At 45.6% G+C, this 21,800-nt stretch overlaps 1 protein-coding gene across 1 annotated transcript in view; it reads right to left on the reverse strand.

Annotated features, from left to right (window-relative positions):
* Window positions 1-21,800, reverse strand: part of PRKCA (protein kinase C alpha) — a 424,558-nt gene that overhangs the window by 114,679 nt on the left and 288,079 nt on the right. The window contains exons 4-5 of the mRNA XM_049637684.1: window positions 13,613-13,724; window positions 10,044-10,172 (exon numbers count right to left, since the gene is read on the reverse strand). Coding sequence (XP_049493641.1) covers window positions 10,044-10,172; window positions 13,613-13,724 — 241 coding nt within the window. The remainder of the gene's footprint in view (window positions 1-10,043; window positions 10,173-13,612; window positions 13,725-21,800) is intronic.

Here is a 21,800-nt window from a genome sequence, read left to right on the forward strand (position 1 = left end):
GCACAGTTCAAGGCACTAGGCCGGATATAAGAGGTAAGACAACCTCCTTGTCCTTGAAGGGCCAACGGTCTGGTAGAGAGAGATTAACATGCAAATCAATGTAAGTGAAATCACATTATAAATGTTATAAAGGGCCTGGGGGAAAAGTCAATTTTAGGCAAGGTAGGAAATGTTAGGAGGGGCTTCATAAAGATATCCGGAGCTGAGTGTGAAAAAGATGTTCCTGAGAGAGTGGGGGACATGGCATACGCAAAGGTGAGGGGGAGGGAAACAGTCTGTCCCCCTGGGAAAACAGCACACAGCTTTCTTGACCATCGGAACAGTGTGTCAAGGGGGGGGGGGGGGGTGGGGGGGGGGGGAACACAAGGGATAAGACTGGGGAGGCAGGCAAGGTATTGGCTGATGAGGGGGTGACACATACATATGACAATGTGATGTTGAGGAATAGCCAGTCGAGGAAGGAGACAGAGTAGATAAACCCCTTGAAAACATGCCAGGCATCACCTGGAAACACATGCATTTGAATGCGGCAACGTGCAAGTGCTTTTCCGGGGTAAGTGTACTACTTTGTGTTTTTAGCTTAGACACAGTTCTGATTTTCTTTTGCAAAGGATGTGCCGGGATGTCAAGCACCAGCAAGCTCAAGGCAGGTGACCGCTCGAGATGGGTTCCTCCAAGACTATGGGAATGTGAGAGCGGGGAAGGCTCTACAATGGGAAAGAACCAGAGCCCGTCAGAAAAAGCCAGCGATGGCAGGGTGAGAAAGGACACGGGCAGGTCACATGTCTGGCCAAACACATCCTGAGGGGGGATTTGTTTCCATCCTTCTTGGCCCATTTTAATTCCTTTTTTTCCCAGCCAGATTCCCTGCTGCCATTTTTATTTCCAGCCATCATCTAAGCCTTGGGAAACGGAGGCTGGGGGGCAATGACGACAGACCCTCACTCACGATGGTGCCAACGGCGCTGTAGGAATTACAGGGGCCGCAGGACTGTCACAGAGTAGTCTCCCCTGTCAGTTAACTGCAGGGCGGAAATGTGAAGTTGCAAACACTTCAGCAACAGTGTGGGTCGCGTCTGCGCCGAAGGGAAGGGGTCGTGAGCTGGTACGTAATTTCTCAGCAGAGCCAGGGGCCGGCTGCGTGAGAGTATGGGAGGCTGGTGCCCGGGGCCTGGGGTGGAGTCTCCTCCACTCTGCAGCTGCGTGACCTCGGGCAGGCCCCGGGGAGCTCTTTCAGCCTGTCTCCCCAGTTACAAAATGACGATAATGACGGCACTTTTCTCGAAGGGTTGTGGTGAATTCATATACAAAAAGGCTTCCAATCAAGACCCGGGATACATGGAAAGTACTGATCGACGTTGCCTTCTCTTCTCACAGGACCCAGGTGCTCAAGAAATACTGGTAGTTTCTCTGTTTTGCTCCAAGGTCCCCTTTTCCACATCTGCTACTTGTGTTTTGACCGGCCGCAAGTCCACCAGCATTCCCATCGGGAGCTCTGGGGGCTTCCTTCCAGCTATGAGTGATCTCTACAGACAGCAACAACAAGTTCCACCTTATCATTGCCCAGGGTTCTGGGAGTTTGGTTTAAATAATTTCAAACCAACTGCGAAGTCAAAAGAACAGTACCACAAACACCTGTATGCCATTCATCTAACTTCACTATGTATCAACATTTTGCCACACACGCTTTCTGTGTGGGCGTGCATGTGCCTACCTGTATTTTCAGTCTTTTGGTTTTTTTGTTTTTCCCGAACCATTTGTAGGATAAGTGGCAGACATCAAGAAAAGTCACCCCAATAGTACTTCAATAATGCCCTCCAAAATCTCATCACCATTATCATCCACAAATTTCACACTGATAAAAACATCTAAAATACTGTCCAGATTCACATTCTCCCCAAACTGTCACCCCAAGTCCTATTTATAGCTATTTGTTTTAGATCCAGGACCCAATCAAGACTTACAGATTATACTTGGTTGCCATGTTTCCAGGTTCCTTTACTCAAGAACCATCCCATTGACGGTTTTTGTTTCTCTAGACTCAGGCACTTTGAAAAGTCCAGATTGGTTAACAAGTAGAATGTCCTAATATCTGGATTCATTTGCTTCATACCCCCCATGATTAGATTCAGGTTATCAGATTTTGGCAAAGATACTTGATAGGCCATACTGTGTATCTTCTGTTATATCACCCTAGGAGGCACATCCTTTCAGTTGGCCATGGGTGGGGGAGGCGGAGCTTGATCACCTGGTTAAGGAAGCATGTATCAAGTGGAGAACAGAACTCACTGGAAAACATTAAATCCAAGCGACAGCATTTTGACTATTTACCCTTAGTGGGCTATCATTTAAGGATTTTTAAGAACTGCGATAATATCTCGTGTTTATCCTTTTTTTAAAGTTTGTTTATTCTGAGAGAGAAGGAGAGTGAGCACGCATGAATGGGGAAGGGGCAGAGAGGGGGGAGAGAGAGAATCCTAAGCAGGCTCTGCACTGGCAGTGCAGAACCCGATTTGGGGCTCAAACTCATGAAACGTGAGATCATGACCTGAGCCAAAAACCAAGAGTTGGACGCTTAACCGACTCATCCGCCCAGGCGCCCCAAGAAATGCAATAGAATCTTGAACTTTATGGAACTGGATTGTTCTTAGAGTCACCAGTAACTGTATGAATTCTGAAATTCTGCTGCATATCATGTGGGGAAGAGCAAAGGATAAACTTATTGATGTCATCAGGAACCAGGGATCAGGAGGTGGAAGAGAAAGGACTGGAGAAAGGTAAGGAAGAACCCGGGACAATCAGAACCAGAGGCACCAGTGTGCAGCCATTAAAAGAAAAAAACAAAAAGATTCTGCCCTCTGTCTACTGCAAGGACTGAGAAGCCGTAACACCCCAGGAGCAAGGAGCACCCCAGCACCTAGACACCTAGACTTCGGATTCTTATTTCCCAGTTAAAAAAAGAAAAAAGTACCCAGGGTTACTCAGAAACATGAAGTACAATGGGAACTCTCCTGTTCCAGAAAGAAAGGAAGTGTTAACAAAAAGAAAAAACGAAAAAATAAACCCTGGTGGGTCATGTCAAAAGGTGAAGGGGGCCTCTCACTGGCCATATTTTGAATAATCTGAACAGAAAAAAATTGACAGTCAAAAAGAACTTGTGGGCTCAAACTGCCACTTAAAAAAATGTGGGGGGGCGGGGGTAAATGAAAAGCTTTTCTTTCAGACAAATGCCAGCAAATGATCGTAGAAGGAACTGCAGAATTAGAGAGTCACCACTGTGCAACCATGAATGTGATAACTGGTCACGGCCCCTCCGTGGATGCTACGACCCCTGGATGGAAGACTGCTGGTCTCCAAATAGGACACCCAGACTCCTTATTAATTATAAACAGAAAAAGGTGCCTCTGCAGTGGAGGGGTCGAGGAAAATACCCAAACTAGGTGATCAATGGAGTCTCACCAGTAACGGACAATGTGGATACACCCGAGGGTAAGCCGCTTCTTGCTGACCTCTCTCTATCCCAAACCCCAGGCCAGCTCCATCGGCTGCATTACCTATCGTGCTCCTGGGCTGGATCCAGATCCCGCAGCCAAGATTTTATTTCGTAGAAATTACCTCTGAGTAATAGCTTCTCCTTTAAGCAAGCAGCTCAGGCCAACTCCTCCTTCCTGGCAGCCTCACGCTGATTATTTTATTCCACAAGCCCGTCCGCCATTGGGGGAAAGATCCCTACAAAGCTTTTAGGAGCCAGTGGACCACCTGCTCCGCCCCCTTTCTCGGCATTGACAATGAAAGTCGAGGGTCACTGTGAACCTCAGGGTGAGGTCCGGAGTTCAGGCTTGGAGACTGATGCTCTGTCCTTGTTGAAAACCTAGCCACTTGCAACTTAAAATCCTCCTGTTTCAAAAAGACATATTTAACCCAGAGCCCATACTACATGACCCCTAAGAACTGTGCAGTCTGTAAACCTGAGGACTGTAGCCCTGATCCCCTGAAAATGGAAAGAAGTTTCCTTCCAGCTCTCCCCACCTGACACTCAAAATTTGCCAAATCCTGGACTGTGTCGAACCTCCTGAACACGCTATGTCCTTCCACAGCTCTGCACCTGTATCTGAAATGCCTTCCTATCTTCACGGTCACCTGCTACATAAAGCTGTCTGCAGCTTTCACAGGGCAGGTGAGGTGTCGCTCACCCAAGCTCTGACCACCCATGAAGGCATCTGGCACACTACCGGTCATTCTTCATTTTTTTTTTTAATGACTTAATTCCACCTGCCCCCTCCCCTCCAAAGATCACACATTCCACGATAAAAGACATGTCTTAATTATCTTTGCTTCCTTGGTGCCTTGAGAGAGCCTGACACATGTTCAATAGATGTATTAACGAATGGATGAATCAAAGAATGATTATGACACAAAACTGAATCTCATTGCCTTGACTCTGCAGCCTATGTGCTAACAAGACAGAAAAATACATGGAGGGAATATAATTTAAGAACAATACTCGGGGTGCCTGGGTGGCTCAGTTGGTTGTTTTCGATTTTGGCTCAGGTCATGATCTCACAGTTCATGGGTTCGAGCCCCGCATCAGGCTCTGTGCTGACGACTCAGAGCCTGGAGCCTGCTTTGGATTCTGGGTCTCCCTCTCTTTCTACCCCTCCCCCTGTTCGTTCTCCATCCTTCTCTCTCAATAAATGAATAAGCATTAAAAAAAAAAAAAAGTTAAAAAAAAACAACAACAATACCATGACCACAAGTTTCGACTGCTGGGGTGGTGAGGCATGGGCACCAAAATGCACACAGCCTCAGAAGGCAGAGAAGGATGTGACCTTTCTGCTTCAGGGAGCCCCAGATCCTGCCCCAGGCCCTCCCCTCCCCCACAGAACTCAGTGGAGAACTTCGATCTCCACGCCAAATTAACCACCCAGAGTATTTGAGAAAATGAGACTCTTCTGCAGAATAATCTATTTGTGGGAGACATGTGTTCTTGGAGAAGCTGTAAAGCATATGATCTTTTTTCCATTTACTTACAACATTAAATTGAAAATTTGTTCCCACAAGGGAATTTTTTTTTTTTTTACCATTCCTCCAAAAGCCAAATAAAAGAGCGCACAAGAATGTAGAAAACCTATTAAAACCACATATTGAAAGAAATAAAAACGACACAGTTCAGATAACATCAGCGCCACTGCTCGAAGGCAAAAAAATAAAAATATACCACTAACGCGGAGCCCTTTCCCATGAATACTGTACCAAGCTAGAAAGGAAACTCATCTCTGGTTTCAAAAGGCAGATTTCTGTCCCAAAGCAGGAGTCTGTTGGGAGTTTCTATTTTAATTTGGGAATTAGTTTCAATTTGAGCGATTCTGCACAGGTAAAAATGGAGATGAGCTGATCTAACCATTAACACAGCTGCTCAGGGTTTAAAAGCGTTTTCCAAGACAGCACTTGCACTGGGACATAAGCTCCACTCGTGATGGTTCACTGTGTATACCGGGTTCTTCCAAGTGTCTGCGGTTCTCAGTCTCCTCCATGGCATATCATTTAGCACCCACGTAATCAAGCATTTAATTTTACATGCGCTTGGACTGTCTATTAATTCCTTTTAAAGTTACTTTCTTTCTCCCCTGGCTTTAAGTCTCACATTTGGACCTTCTGCACCTTCACAGAGCCTGTGGAGTGAAGATGGGCTTGCTATTTATTCAAAAGGAGCCCCTTTAATAGGAGAGAATTGGGAGGTTCGCAGCCTCGGGGCTGAAAGCCCCCCGGGGGCGTTGGACGTGGACTGGAGCTCTACTGCCATCACTTTCCATTTTGTTACAATTTCTTCCCTTCTCTCAGCTCATTCGCACGACTCGAAAGCAAGGATAATAATAGCAATTTGTGGCACTGTTTGAGGGGTCACTGGAACAAGGAAGAGAAAGCACTCAGCACGAAGAAAGGTCCAGTCTCATAAACACTAAGTATAGAGTACGTACTCAATAAATGGTAGCTACTGTTATTTAAAATGCGTTAAGACAAACTTGTGCCTGAAACTACTAGGTTAGGAGGTTGGGCAGGTAATGCAGCGGGGGGGATCACCAGTAGGTTCTGCTCCAAAGGGGCTTCACGCTGTAGTTCTTGTAGTCTTTTCCCACTGGAATAAGAGACATCAGAAGTCTTCTCTTTGGCTCTTTTTAAAGCAATTTCTAGTGACTAACTACAGCTACACAGGCACCTGTTTTCTAGAAGTTTATCAGGTACTATTTAAAAACATGTCTACTGGGGTGTCTGGGTGGCTCAGTCAGATAAGCGTCTGACTGCAGCTCGGGTCATGATCTCACGGTTCGTGGGTTCGGGCCCCGCGTCGGGCACTGTGCTGACAGTGTGGAGCCTGAAGCCTGCTTCAGATTCTGTGTCTCCCTCTCTCTCTGTTCCTCCCTTGCTCATGCTCTCTCAAAAATAAATATCCAAAAAATAATAAAAATTAAAAAATGTCTACTTTGATGCTTCAACTATGGTCACAGAAGAACGTTAATATGGCAGAAGGGGACTAGGTGAAGGGAACCCTGTACTACTGGAATTTTTATTTTCTTTGCATTTGGACGGTAAGCTCTACTTATGTTTTTTTTTGTGTTCTCATTACATTAAGGTTAACTCTGATTCTGAAAATCTCAAATTACTCTAAATTAAAAGTTCTGGGCAAATGATTATTACTTAGTTCCTTGAGTTTGGGGCTTTTCCTACTTAGGATTAGGTTTCCTTGACATAAATGATAACCATATTTAAAAAAAATAGATATGCTATGAATTATGTGTCCCCCCAGAATTCATATGTTGAATCCTTAACCCCTAAGGTGATGGGAACCCCTAACTGCTTGAATATGGGGCCTTGGGGAAATAATGAAGTCATGACAGCAGGGACCTCACGATGGGACTGGTGCTCTTATAAGAAGACATACCAAAGAGCTTACTTCCTCTCTCTTTCCGCTCCCAAGTGATGACATAGCTAGACAATCATCTACAAACCAAAATAAGAATCCTCACCAAGAACCTTGATCTTGGACTTCCCGGCTTCCAGAGCCGTGCTAAAGAAATGTTTGTTGTTTAAGCCACCTAGTCTATAGTATTTACTATAGCAGCCAGAATTAAGACGAGGTTCCAATTCTTACTGACACTACCGTTGAAATCTCTCTACTTCTAGCAATTAAACACTTAACTACTAAATTTCCCACCTACTTGACTTGGCATGAGTCACTTAATTTTTTTGTACCTTCATCTATAAAGTAAGGGTAACAAAGTAAACTTCCACACAGGTTCGTAGAATTTAATTATGCCAGGTGCTTAGAAAATGGCCCTTTGGCACTGATGGGCTCAGCTGGTTGAGCGTCTGACTCCTGACTTCAGCTCAGGTCATGATCCCAGGGTCATAGGATTGAGCCCTGCTTTAGGCTCTGTGCTGAGTGTGGAGCCTGCTTGAGATTGATTCATTCTCTCTCTCTCTCTCTCCCTCCCTCCCTCCCTCCCTCTGCCCCTCTCTACCACTTTCTCTCTCTCAAATTAAAAAAAAAAAAAAGGAAGTACCTCCTTTGTGGGCACCACTCACGTTAGCTGCTGTTGCCATTATTATGAAGCCATTGCTGGATTCACATTCCTAGAGCTAGATCTAGGCAAAACATTTTAGACTAATTCTCAAGAGACTTGACTTAGATTGTTGCTGTAAGCTATGCTTGTTGGCTTTCCTGCGTGAAAAGTGTAACTCAATGAAGGGTGTTGTCTCCTAAGATGATCTTACAGTTGTGAATCAGGTTCAACTGTAGGCAGTGGTGGGGCAGTTAGTGTGGGAGCCCTAGGACCACACTCCTTGCTGACCCTGCAGGATGGGACCTGACCTTTCTCTTCTGTACCCTGTGCCACTCTAGCCAGGCATCTGTGCCCCTCGGTGCAGTTTTACACGTGCAAGCCTCTCAAGGCTCGGAGTAGACTGCGGAAAACCCGGGCAGCACCACACGGTTGCTGCTTTTATGCCAGGAGAAGGCATGGGGCAGGTGCAGCGTGCAGGGTGCTTTGCTGTATTCGGAAACAGGGTGAATGAGAGCTGAACACTTAAAAACCCTGCCCCGGCATTCCGGTCTCACAGTGGGCTGTGCACCTCACAATTAGGCTCCGACTGTTCACCTGCGATGTCTATTATATTGCCAACAGCAGTAGCTTTATAAAGTGAAGGAAAAACACTGAAATGTTTAGCCAATAGGCAGTCTACATTATGCTTCTGAATCCCTTACCACGCACTGCTTTATGGTCATTTTCTCCCAAACTGCACACTCCCTGCTCCCAGCACATGACTTCGACGAGGCAAGAGCCTCAGTAGAAAAAAGAGCAAGGGTAAAGGTGTGACGGTACCGACATTCTCATGGCCCCCAAGGCATGGCCCCTGTCCCTCTGTCACCGGGGGACACTCTCATGGCCCCCAAGGAGCCTCACTTCCTCCGGGCAGACAGCACTGGTGCCCTCAAGGCCAGAGGGGCGCTGGCCGCGAGCCCAGAGGGCAGAGTGGACCCCACCAGCAGCGCCAGTCCAATCAAAGGGAAACGGAGGTGAGAGCCACGGCCCCAGAGGCGAGGGTGCAAAGCAATGGTCTGAGAAAACGAAGGAACGTCCCTAAAACCAAAAGGTCAAAAGAGATTGTGTGCCCATGACAAGGATGTGATTCATAAATCGGTCTTGACCCTTAGCGACGTTTGGTTTGTTTCACAAGGTGACCCGAGGCGAAGCGTGTTGACCCTTTCTTAGCAGCACCTCAACATTTTTTGATTTTTCTCTAAATTCTTACCTGAGGGGGCAGCACTGGGTAGAGAGGTGGATTATTTTTCAAACTAAGAAATACGTGAGGATGTTTTCAGCAGTGAGCTTCCTCTGGAACTCCTCCTCTCCCCACCCCCTTCAAGGGACCCTGCCAGTCCTCCTTCTACAGTACCTTCCGTTATTTACAAATAAATAACAACACAGTCTTTCCATTTGTTTGATAGCTTAAACTTTCTAAATACAAATGGAAATGTAATACCTTCGCTATTCAAATGAAAACGAACACCCCTGGGAAAGAAAAGAGAGGGTATGGTAGCACATGAGGGAACCCCAAGGACACAGAAACAAGGCAGAAGGCTGACGATGGACCGTAAAACCATAAATCGACACGGAGTGGACCACAGAAAAGATCGGTCAAGTGTCTGAGGACACATGATGAGTCCCGGGCCAACAAGTCTCTAGGACGACTTGTTTCTGGGTATCTTGTGGAGATACCCAGAGTGGATCTGGTGGGAAACCAAAGGAAAGGCCATGCTTTGGCACAGCCCACACAGACACAGCCCCGGGGAGGGAATGTTCTGGGCCGTGGGCGGGGAATCCTGGTCCCCCGACTGCACTGTTTACAGGCGGCACCCTTGGTGCCACAAGGAGAAGCAGGGGGTCTGGAGTCGAAATGGCACAGTTCCACCCTGGCTCCTCACCTGCTCTGTGACATTCCCAATTTCTCATCTCTCTCTGCCTCGGTTTCCTCTTCTGGGAAATGAGGCCACTGTGCGGGTGGTTGAGAGGACTAAATCAATGATCTATGGTGAAGGTCTTAGCACCTGATGCAGAGGAAGCGTAACTCGGTAACGTGATGGCTGTTTCCTGTTTCCTGTTGGTGTCCTCGTGAGGGTGGGCTGATTGGGTCACCGCAGCCCGAGGCCATTACACATCTGGATCATCCACCCATCTCCCCCCACCCTGGTGCACTCCCACCGACGGCATTTTGTTTAATTGGCTTCCCTGTCCCCCTGTCACCGGGGGACGGTACACGGGCCGTGCCGTCAGAGCACCTCCGTCTCCACGGCAGTTCTGACTCTAAGGCACTGGAGCAGCTGGGAAGTCGGCACACAGTGTGGTCTCTGGGGAGGCGTGTTCATGGGAAATCGGTGGCTCGGAGTCTGACCAGCTCCGAGGCGGTGACGGACCCTCTTGACCTTGACCCCAACGCCCTCGGAGAAGCTGCGCATGCCTCACACCTCCACGAGCATGCCTTACCTGTGACGTGGAGCTTTTCATCGGTGACCTCAGCCTTCAGGTAGATCCGGCCCCTCTTCTCTGTGTGGTCCATCCCACAGAGGCTGGGGACATTGATCACACACTGCTTGTGCACGTTCATATCACAGGCTGTGAATCAAGAAAGCAAAGGGTAAGGCTGGACATATGGGCTCAAACCATCACCTCCTCAGTGTTTTGCTGTATGAGCACAAGTGAAAATGAGCTACCCTCTAACTCGATACTTTGCTATAATGTTTTTGGTGACACCAAGAACTGTTAGCAGATGTCCCTTACCACACAGGCTCCGTGTGACAATATCCTTAAAATACCCGTGCCATATTTGTCCAGTCTTAACTGAAGCAAAATACCCCTGCCTGCTCATCTGTGGATGCTTCAAATATTTAACACTGTACAGAACGCACACAGGTAAATGCATACAAAGCACAGACTGCTTAGTATTTCATGCACGCAGAGGCAAATTATATGCACATTTTAAACAGAGGATATTCTTTGCCAAATAATTTCTTATGCCTTTCTGAGCTGACCACTCAGCAAGAATATGAGTCCGTGGGGCGAGTACAGGAAGTTTGGAAAATTTCTTGCCTTAGTTAACTCTGTATCTCTGAGAAGGCTTCGGTACGTTGCATTCTTTTTTTTTTTTTTTTTTTAAAGAACTTGTATTTGAGATTTTAAACCTGTCTTCAAGTATTTAAATATTATTCTAAGTAAAACAAATACACGCCTGGCATGCTGAGCCATTCCTTACCAGCTGACATTACGTGGGTGAGATAGGGAGGAATAAAAAGATCAGTCTTAGTGCGGTGAACCAAAGAAACTCTGGAGAGAATCCTGTGTGCTGAACGCAAACATGAGTGCCTGTGTAGGTGTTCCAGCTCTATCGTCCTTGTCCCTTCAGGCTGCCAAGAGGAGAGATGGCCACTGGACTCCTCACACGCCCCCAACGGGATGCTACGAGGCTCTTCCGTAGCATTCAAGGTGGAGCCTTCGTGTTCGTTTCATTTTGAGTGTTTAACATGGTGAGGTAAATTGCAAAAAGCATCGCAAATAACATAGACTTGCTATAATTCAAGGCGGAAAGGAGGATAATGGTCACAAATGAGGAAAGGACAATCAGCCGATTCACAAACGTGAATTCTGTTTAGGTTTCTATTTCTGAAGCTAACCATTCAGAATCAAGCACCTTGAGGCAGCCAATAGAAACGCTTCTGAAAAGGTGTGCTATCCATCGGACTTGTATTAACCACATCCTATCTGTAAGTGCTTGGGCAGAATTGTAACTTGGAAGAAATAAACGCCAGCCTCTCTGCAAAGGACAGGCACAACAGGGACGCAAAAGTGCCCTGGGTTGTATCCCTGTCTTGACTCCCCCATTAGCAGCTTTGAGATCTTGGAAAACTCAAGTGTTCCGTCTGATCCCATTTCCTACTCTGCAAACCAAGTGGCTGCTCTGGACAGTGGTTGCTAAGGTCGTTCCCCTACCAAGCAGAACTGCACACAGTATTGTAACCCTACGACGTGTGAGGCACAGAAAGAGATACCTTCTCTGCGGAAGTTAAGGGAGGTGTTGGGGTCCTGGCACCCGTGAGCTTCTTGGCTTCCCTTGAGGAAGGAGCACAGGCCCCAGAAGCCATACGACTCCAAGGAAAAGAGCTGACCACAAAACAAAACCAAACAAAAGCACTGGCCCAGTTCAGCAGCTTTCAAGATTTTTTAGTAGGGGACCCATTTTTCCAACAAAATCTTAAGCAGAATCCCAACATATAAACTAGATGAGTGTTCCTTCATTAGCATAAGCCTAGTTAACAAATTCAAATCGATACCATTTATTTGGTATAAGGACATTCGTGGATAACCTATAGAGCCCCCTGGTCCAAACAGAACCGTGAAACCAGCTGTCTCGGTTCAGCCCTGACAGGGCACTTACTTCTGTGCTTTGTTAAAGTTGTCCCGCAGCCCCAAATCCAGACTCAGAACAGAAGCATATGTAGAGATGGTAAATGTCGTTCGACAACATACAACCGGGTTGGCTCTTCAGTTAAGTGGATTCGGCAGCAGAAACTTGGCTGCACGCTCAGCCCCGTGAGTAAAGCTGGCAGAACACGGTCTCCACCATCATCTCCAACTTGTCAAGCTTGAGTGTGTAACACACTGAATGAAGTGTTCACTCTTGTTCCAAGTTTTAAAATACTTAGGAGTGTATTTACAAATGCACTTAGAATTCACATTCGCAGAATCCCTGAAAAACCATGTCTTTGGAATCCCAGGGTTTCTCAAAACACAGAAAACCACTGGTCTGGATCATCACAAAGGTTTTGTTTAGGCTATTAAATTTGACAGCTCTCTAAGGTGAAGAACCCCCATGTGCTGAGAAACCATCCATCTGTTCTATAATGTTCACTTAACCTTGATTTGTATATACACCGCCTTCGTTCCATGCAGGACACACAAAGCTTTTGGCCATAATAGCAACATTTAATGAATGGCAATATATTGATGTTTCCCCAACACTCTCCTGTCTACCAGAAAAACAGGTTCGGTAATTACCTTTTTGTGTCCTAAAAGTAGAAACCATTATTGAAACAGATAAACGGCCTGGAGAATCTCATAAGAACGATCAAAACAAAGAGTTTCCATAGTTGTTTTCCTTCTACCTGGTGCTTGATGACAATACATGCAGGACAAAAAAGGAGAATGCAGGGGGGCTGATGCCTTGTCCGTGGTCTTCGTGACTCCATCTCTAACCGGACTGACAGAAACTTGATCTGTCCATGAACGTGCAGGGTGAGCAAACTTAAGATGTCTGGTTTTTATTTTCATTGTAGTTTCAGTTTTAAGGAGAGCCTACTGGATTTTTCCACAGTCCACCCACTAATTAGAGACACAGGAAGATAATGACTAGGGTTGCTTAGCTTATCGTGAAGCCTAACCAAATGTGGAATCTGGAGGTGGGGGAGTCTACCTTCAACACATGGCATTTGCTTTGGGGTTTGAGTAGCCTGCATTTTACAGTGATGGAAGATTTCCACCACAAAAAACTGTGACAGTACTAACTTCATTTATAAATCGGGTGTTCTTTGTGTGTGTGTGGGGGGGGGAGGTGGTTCACAATCAGGCAAGTAAGTAGTTTAATAAATCAGAACGCTGACAGTGGAGCGATCCTATACTTTTCTGGTGTGGTATGTATTTGAATGGGTTCTTTTTATTTGTTCAAAAAATCTTTTTAAATGTTTGTTTATTTTTGCGAGAGAGAACGAGCGAGCATGAGCCGGGGAGAGGCAGAGAGGGAGGGAGACACAGAATCTGAAGCAGGCTCCAGGCTCCCAGCTGTCAGCACAGAGCCCGACGCAGGGCTCGAACTCATGAATGGTGAGATCATGACCTGAGCTGAAGTCGGACACTTAACCGACTGAGCCACCGAGGTGCCCCTGAATAGGGTTTTTTTACTGATGAGTTCGTGTTGAAAAGTTACTAAACCCGAAGTGCTCTGCAAACCCTGCACGTACACGGCAGAGCCTCACCTGATCTACTGGAAAAGAAAACTTACTTACTGTCACATTTCATCCCTTGATGGATAAGTCCATACAGCAATGACCCACAGTGATCACAGAAGGTGGGGCTTCCATAAGTGTGGATTTTAAACTTGTGCTTGCTCCTGGGGTCCTGGTGGGGAGAAGAAGTGCATTGTTCAGTCCAGTCATGAAAGAAACACATTTTTGGACTAAGCCAATTTCAGGCCCTGCCTCTTCCCCTCCCCACGTCGAGGTTCAATAGAACCAGACTGCGCACCATTCTCTGGGATAATTGCACGGGTGGTGGTGACTTTGCCACATTGAGTTTTTATGAGCTGCCCACTTTGAGCCATATAAGAAATACCCATGTTTCCTTTCTTTATGGGGTGTAATTTCCACACACCAGGGTTTTCACCAATGTTACCACCTCAGGACCTAGAATCATAATAGTGCTGGAGGGCAAGCACAGTGTTTTAGATGCCATGGTATTTATTGCTGGGTCTCTCGCGCCTAGCACAGGCTGCAGCACAAGGTAGATACAAAATCAGGGTGTATTTGTGAAGCTGAACGGAATGATCCTGGATCTGCTTAATGGAGTATGGGTGATCTCCTTTTGGGCGAGTTTTCTAGAAGTACAATATTAAGACCAGATATGCACCCAAACCAACAGAGACATCTTCCTGCTTCTGCACTATTTCCTGTAACATTATATGCATTTGCACAGGGAAGCTCCAAGGTAATCAGGTGAAAATTGGAAATGCACTGAAAGTATACTCCCCATGGCCCCCTGCTGCCACCTCATTACTTTCCCTAGCATAACATACAAATTACTGAAGGTACAAAACAGCTTTCTCTCAAATAGCCTTTCTGTTCCTCAATCCATAGACAGATCGCAGATAAGGAACTAAACATTATATACGGCCTAGTAGAGTAAGTAAAGAGCATGGGCCCTGCAGTCAGACGGCTTGGGTTCAGTTCCAGGGTGACTACCTCCGAGAGGCGGGACCTCGGACAAATATCATTTCCTCCACAACTGCAAACTGGGAAATTAACAGTACCTATCTTACAGAGCTGTTACGAAGACAAGTCAGTCTTGTTAAATGCTTGGGTGGGTCTATCTAGGTAGATTAGCGCCTCTGCTTCTTGGACCTCCATTACTAATATGCAAACGTAGAGGGTTGAGCAGAAAGACTTTCATGTCCTACTTGAAATATTAAAAAAAATTTCAGGGGCACCTGGGTGGCTCAGTCGGTTGAGCATCTGACTTCGGCTCAGATCACGATCTCACGGTTTGTGAGTTTAAGCCCCGCATCAGGCTCTGTGCTGACAGTGCTCTGGATTCTGTGTCTCCCTCTCTCTCTGCCCCTCCTCTGCTCTCTCTCAAAAATAAACAAACATTAAAAAAAAAAATTCATACTCAAGTCTGTTTATCAGGGCACTTCCTTGTTGAATTCCTCCTCCTGAATCATTTTTGGTGGCCCAATCAGCTGTAACTACAGAGCTGCCATTGACTGAATTAAGAGAAGACAAAAGAGGAACAAGGTTTTGGGGATGGGCACGAGGTCAACAGCTCCACTGCAGACAAGGTAAGCTTGACTTATCCCGTTAGTCTAGTGCTGTGTATACACGAAAGAAAGATACTCTTGGCTTTTGACTTTCTAAAAGCCTAGATGCTGGTGGTGACTTGAGGGAATTCCAAAGGTGATTTTGATTCTATGAGATGACTTATCTTTTGGTTGACTTTAGAGTCTAAAATCTAGGCCACATATGCCAATGAATTACACAGCTGACCCTTGAACAATGCGGGGGGGAGGAGGGAGTTAGGGGTATCGACACCCACTCCCCCACAGTTGAAAATCCATGTATAACTTTGACTCCTCCCAAACTTAACTACTAATAGCCTACAGTTGACTGGAAGCTTTACCAGGAACATAAAATAATCGATTAACACATATTTTGTATGCTATAGGTCATATATACTGTAGTCTTGTAATGAAACTAGAAGAAAAAAAATGTTAAGAAAAACAGAAGAGAAAGTAATACAAAATCTATGTATATGTGGATTCATGCAGTTCAAATCTATGTTGTTCAAGCATCAACCATAATTACTTTTTAAAGTCATAAAACTTAAAATTCTAGAATATTTCAATCACGCAGAATCTTATAAAGAATATGACACTAAACATGCAAGCACCAGACTTGATACATGTTAACATTTCATTTTTCACTGTATTATTATCTTCAGTCTGCAGAGGCATTAGTGACCTTCAAAGTCACGTGGCCAGGGAAGGGCTCAGATAGGATCTGACCAACGTTTGCATCTTTAACACTGATTCCCATCCAAGAGCTTTGAAAAAATCCATCCAGGATCTTAACATAGTTTCAAACAAAGTTTTATATTTTCAACACATTTTTTAAAACAAGCCTACTACCTGTTTTGTAAATAAAGTTTTATTAGAACACGGCCATGCTCACTCATTTATATATTTTCTGTGGCTACCATGGCCGAGTTAAGTAGTTGTGACAGAGCCCACAAAGCCTAAAACATGGCTACAAAGCCTAAAATGTTAGCTATCTGGCCCTTACAAAACAAAACAAAACAAAACACAACAAAAAACTTTGCCTGCCTCTGCTTCAGATCATGTATTTCAAAATATGGTCTCCACAAGGCACCAGCATCACCTGGAACTTGTCAGAAATTATTTAGCCCTTCTCCATACTGAATGAATCAGAAACTCTCTACGTGAGGCCTCAAGGTTCATGGTTCGACAAATCCTTCAGGTGATCCTAATGTTGGCAGGCACATAAAGACTGAGGGCCTTTAGAACGTCATTTCGTAAAGATCTAGTAAGTGCCTAATAGGTGCTAGGTACAGGTGTGTGCAGATGATTAGCAATATTGAGGTAGATCATTAGTTTACTTTCTAAATGTCTCTTAGGGTGTGAAAGATCAATGCCATCCTTGAGAGACTATTTTCCTTAACAAATAGCTGTGAATATGGTCCCAACTATGGGCTTAGCCTTCCTCCGTCAGAGCATCCCACCATTTCTCCAATCTCCCAGATGTTAGGCAGAACGTCAAGGGCACAGAACAAAGTCAGGATCAATTAAAAGTTCTCATGTTGACAGTAAAGGTTATGTCCCACCACGTGGAGGGCAAACAGGGTGCTAGAGGAAAGGAATCAGGCAGTTCTCCCTGCAGAAGGAAGGCATCAACAGCAGGCACTAAATAAGGCACGGCAGCTCACGCACAGCCCTCTGGAGCCTGGGTGTGTCAGGCAGCTCCAGGGCGGCTGTCCTGCCAGTCGGCTGTCACTCAGATCTCTGTCGATGTGGCACACAGGCAACTTGCTTCACTTTTCAGGAAAATCTAAGTCCTACTCATCTGGTCCCCAAATGGCATCTTTAGGCTCTAACCGTTTGGAGGTGTAGGAAGAGAGGAAACCATCACTTCCACCTTCTGTAGAAGAGTGGAGGATGACCAAGTCTTGGGAGTCCTCACACTCCAAAATCATGAGTGGCCAAAGATCAGGTCTATGATAACGACAGTGATAACTGTCAACCTGTTCGTTGATCATCAAGTGCGTGCAAGTGTTTTACAAATGACCAAGACCTCTCCTACAAAAAGAGCATTTACCAGGATTCTGGAGACCTGTGTTCTGACTTGAGTCTTGATACAAATTCCAACCTTGGACAAGCCATGTCACGCATTTATAAAGCAGAAATAAAGCCAGTCTGCCTGTGTCGTAGTCTGGGGGTGGGGCTTACCTTAGGGAACATGAGTGAGGGCTTTGCAACCTGAAAATCCCTAGACAAATACAAGATTATTACAGTTATACTATACTTAGAAGGAAACTCCAAGATGCCCAAGGTTTTCCAGTAATAGTGGACGTGGGCCAGAATGGGAAGAGAGCAAGAGGAAAGCTGATCAACTTTGGGGCTCACAGGTGGTTGGGGCGGAAGCCAAGTTGGCAACAAGGCAGGCGACTTCCTCTGGGGTCCTGGGCCCCAGACCGGCCTTCCCAGGCAAGTGACCCGCGCCGGGTGGTAAACTGTGAAACCACCCTCCAACCCAACCCGACTGTGTACTGCTTTGCCCATAAGGACAGTTCATCTCTCCCTCCACGGAAATGGAATGCAGGAGCACGGACACTCATTTCCAGTTGAATTAATCTCACCTCCTCTGACAAAAGAAACCACACTGTTAGCTAAAGAGCGATGACTTACGATGATTTACAGAGAACAGCTGTCCGAAAAAGCTCTCAGGTTCTTTCTGTTCCTATCCATGGCTGCTAGCTAGTGGTGTGCCTGACTTCTTTGGGCTCTGATTTCCTCATCGGGAATCTGAAGGGATTGGGTCAGCACTTTGGAGTTGGTATTTCACGGGGCCCTACAGGTGTCAGGAGACGCCCGCGGGCTGCTGAGGGTCGGGGGAGGGAGGCCACCGTTAAAATGAAAGTTAACCAGGTTGGACGATCTCTTTGATTCGGTCTTGTTTTTAGAAAGAAAAACTATTAATTTTTATTTTGAAACAATTTAAGACTCACAGCAGTCTGTAAAAATAGTACAGGTTGTTCCCATATACGCTTCACCCAGCTTTCCCCAGTGATAACATCGTATATAACCACAATATGTTAGGAAAACCAGGCCTGGGACGCTGCTAAGTGGCATTAACTATAGACTTCAGGGTTTCACCAGACCTTACATGCATAATTCCAATGCATGTATTTTTTTTAATGTTTATTTCTGAGAGAGAGAGAGAGAGAGAGAGAGAGAGAGCGTGCGCGCGCGCGCGCGCGCGCGCGCATGAGTGGGGGAGGGGCGGAGAGAGAGGGAGACACAGAATCTGAAGCAGGCTCCAGGCTCTGAGCTGTCAGCACGGAGCCTGACACAGGGCTCAAATTCACAAACCAAGAGATCGTGACCTGAGCCAAAGTCAGATGCTTAACCAACTGAGCCACCCAGGTGCCCCTCTAATATGTGTATTTTTATTGTACAGCTTATGAACCAAATACACCGTGTACCGAATGGGGAATACAGTACTGTTTGCTGGGTAAATACCACGAATTCAAGTAGACCACCAGCAAAGGAGCGTATATTGCTATCCACCAAATACATAACCCACTGGATCTCGTGACAGGGTGGTGGGAGGGGGAGTTGAAAGATTTATTGGAAAACCAGAATCAGAATGCTTTTCTCAAAGCAAAGAAACCATGTGCTATTTCCAAACCTTTCTGACCAGCTTTTCAAAACAAAAGGATTTCAGGGTGGAGGATAACCGGGGGCCCCTCCAAGTGATGGTGGCAGCAGGGGGGGGTCGTGGGCCTTGAAAGGTAAGTTGTGGGCTTCTGGGGGTGCATGTAACCCAGGCTTGTCTCGTGTTGTTTTCGCCGCTCCCTCCTGGCCTAACTTAACCATCTCAGGCCCAAACCCCCAAAATGGCAAATCACTAAGCTGCTTCCTCCTTCCGGGAAGCCTCCCCAGACATGAACACCAGTCACAATTTTCCTCTTTCCACTGGCCTTCCAGAACGTGTGATTTCAGTCTTTAATATGCCACTTACACATTCTGCTGCTTATGGGGTTATTACTTTACCTCCTCTTTCATTTTTTTCCTCATTGTATCACACACACAAGCACATCCCAGACATACACGCAGAGGACAGGACGAAGTCCGAGAGGCCCTCAAGCTCACTGTTGAATTTGCAGCTGGATCAGAACCAAGGCAAGAATTTTTAGTATTATATCCAAGCTCCCTGGGGACCCCAGCAAAAAGGGAAAAGAAACAGAGGCCTCTAGGACTGCAAAGCCACCTGGATACAGTCACCTGTCTTATTTTCCTCTAAAACCATTTGTCTCACGCATGCTGAGCCTTCAGTGAATGTGTACTAAGGTCTTCACAAAAGCTTATTTTTACCACTATGCACCTGAGGATTGGAGATAAAGGAATCCTACATATTACTTATGGTTGAGTCTGACCTTACTTAGACACCCCCCCCCCCGCCCCCAACAGACACACAAATGGCGGGTATACTCCAGGCCTTCACTATTACAAAGTTACTAAAATTTCCCCCACTTAATGCAATACATATAATCTTACTTTCGACTTCTCTAGACACTGGCAGCCTCTCATTAAGTGGAGTATGAAACCTACTGTCACATGTCAGAAGCCTGACATTATGTTATAATGAAAGGGGGAGCCATTCAGCTCTGCTGTTTCTGTTGTAGACGCAGTTCGAGGGAGAAAAAAGAAGTTTCTGACTAAACCAATTTTCATAGGCACAAATGAAGTCTAACCCGCAAATCTAAATCTAGACCTCTTAGAAAAGAGTAACAAATGAAAATTTCAAGTTCTACTGAAAGCATCTGTGGTCTGTTTCTCACATCTTAGTTTTTATAATACAGCAACTTAAAACTTAATTAGCTTTCCTTGGAGACATTGTTCCACATTTCTACCAGGACTTGTCAGTCTTTTGTCAAAATCACCACCACCATTATGCAATGGGCTGAAAATAAACCCATGGGTCTATGCTGCACAAAATTTTGATACTGATGAGGCCTTAAGTGTCCTGGATGCCTTCTTGTTGTGTTAGCTATAACCATCTAGAAGGTGTGCTCAAGGGAAGTTGTTTTTTTTTTTTTTAATGTTTACTTGAGAGAGCGAGTGAGCGAGCAGGGGAGGTCTTGGGGGTGGGGTGGGGTGGGGAGGGGGCTGGAGGAGAATCCCAAGCAGGCTCTGCATTGTCAGGGCAGAGCCCAATGCAGAGTTGGAACCCACGAACATGAGATCATGACCAGAGCTGAAACCAGGAGTTGGATGCTTAACCAAGTAAGCCACCCAGGCACCCCTCAAGGTACGCTTTAAGCGGTGGCCTTCAAGGCTGGAGTCCTCCAATGTGTAATGTGAAACCTCCAGAGGGGCTAAAGCTCCCTATACACCCATTGGCAGGCAATCAATGATGCTTTTTGATGTTTACAGTTGAACAGCCATCATTTCAAATGCCCTTTTAATTTGCCGAGTAAAATAATGGCAGCCTTTTGGCCGGAGGTCAGCCTGCCTTGGATTTTCCAGCAGTATTTGAAGGTCTCTGAAATGCCCCACAGGTTTCTCACAGAGCACCAAAATGGCTGTCACTGAGGGCCAGAGTTCAGACTTTAAGAGTCTCTTGAAAAGACTGTTTTTAACTGAGAGAAGCCTGTGGGGTGGCTTCCTTAAGCGCCCCAAGCAGTGTGCCTCCTGCAAGCTGCTCCTTCTAAATACCAAGGAAAATTCCCCATGTTCACCATCTGATGTGTTCTCATGAATCATACTGTAAGCCAAGCCTGGGTCTAAATGTCACCCACATGCTGACTATACAAGCAACACCAAGAACACTGCTCCAAGGGTGAATCTGGCCATCATTTCTGTGATCTTAAATTTCTTGGGAAATTTTTTTAATAACATTCAAAATTCCTATTTAAGTTGTTGTTGTTGTTGTTGTTGTTGTTGTTGTTACCATGAGAATATAACCAAAACCAGATCATATGATCAGGGTGACTTTATGTAACTTGAATATCACCGTAATTATTACACTGGACACCATGTACTGAGCAAGGCTCCCAAATTCCTTCTCAGGCTGCAGAATCGGCCTGGTCCACTGGATATTTGGGTGCACAGCATGCCTCAGGCCTTGGATTACACCGGCTTGCTTGAATGGTGCCTGTCGTAAGGAAAAACCAAGGAACTTGCATTTCTGTTGACAGTTAACTTTTTATCTTAACGTAGCCCTATTTTATTCTGATGAAGAACACACATCTTTACAGGTGAACTAACTTGTCCAACCGGGTTCTGCCAGTGGAGGAATTCTTATGGGTCCTTTGCCCAGTTGTACAAGATGCTGTAACCATTAAATACAAAGCAGCCAACTCTTAAAAAAAATTCTACATAAATCTCTACCAGCAAGACAATGGCTAAATCAACCAAAACATATTTATACTATGGAATACTACGTGGCAGTTAAATCAAATGAGCTAGGTCTTTCTGTAACCATAACATGGACAGGTCTCTAAGATATACTGTCTAATGAAAAGAGTACACCCGCAGAATGGAACATAAAAAAATGACATTCAGGTAGAAAAACAGAATGAAAGACAACCCCCCCCGATTTTAAAACAATACAGCCATAAGCAGGCCAGAAAGAAAAAAAATTTGTAAAAAAATGTATACCGGGAAGACAATGGAAAAATTAA

This window comes from Panthera uncia, chromosome E1, assembly GCF_023721935.1.
Source record: "Panthera uncia isolate 11264 chromosome E1, Puncia_PCG_1.0, whole genome shotgun sequence".
Taxonomy (NCBI): Eukaryota; Metazoa; Chordata; class Mammalia; order Carnivora; family Felidae; genus Panthera; species Panthera uncia.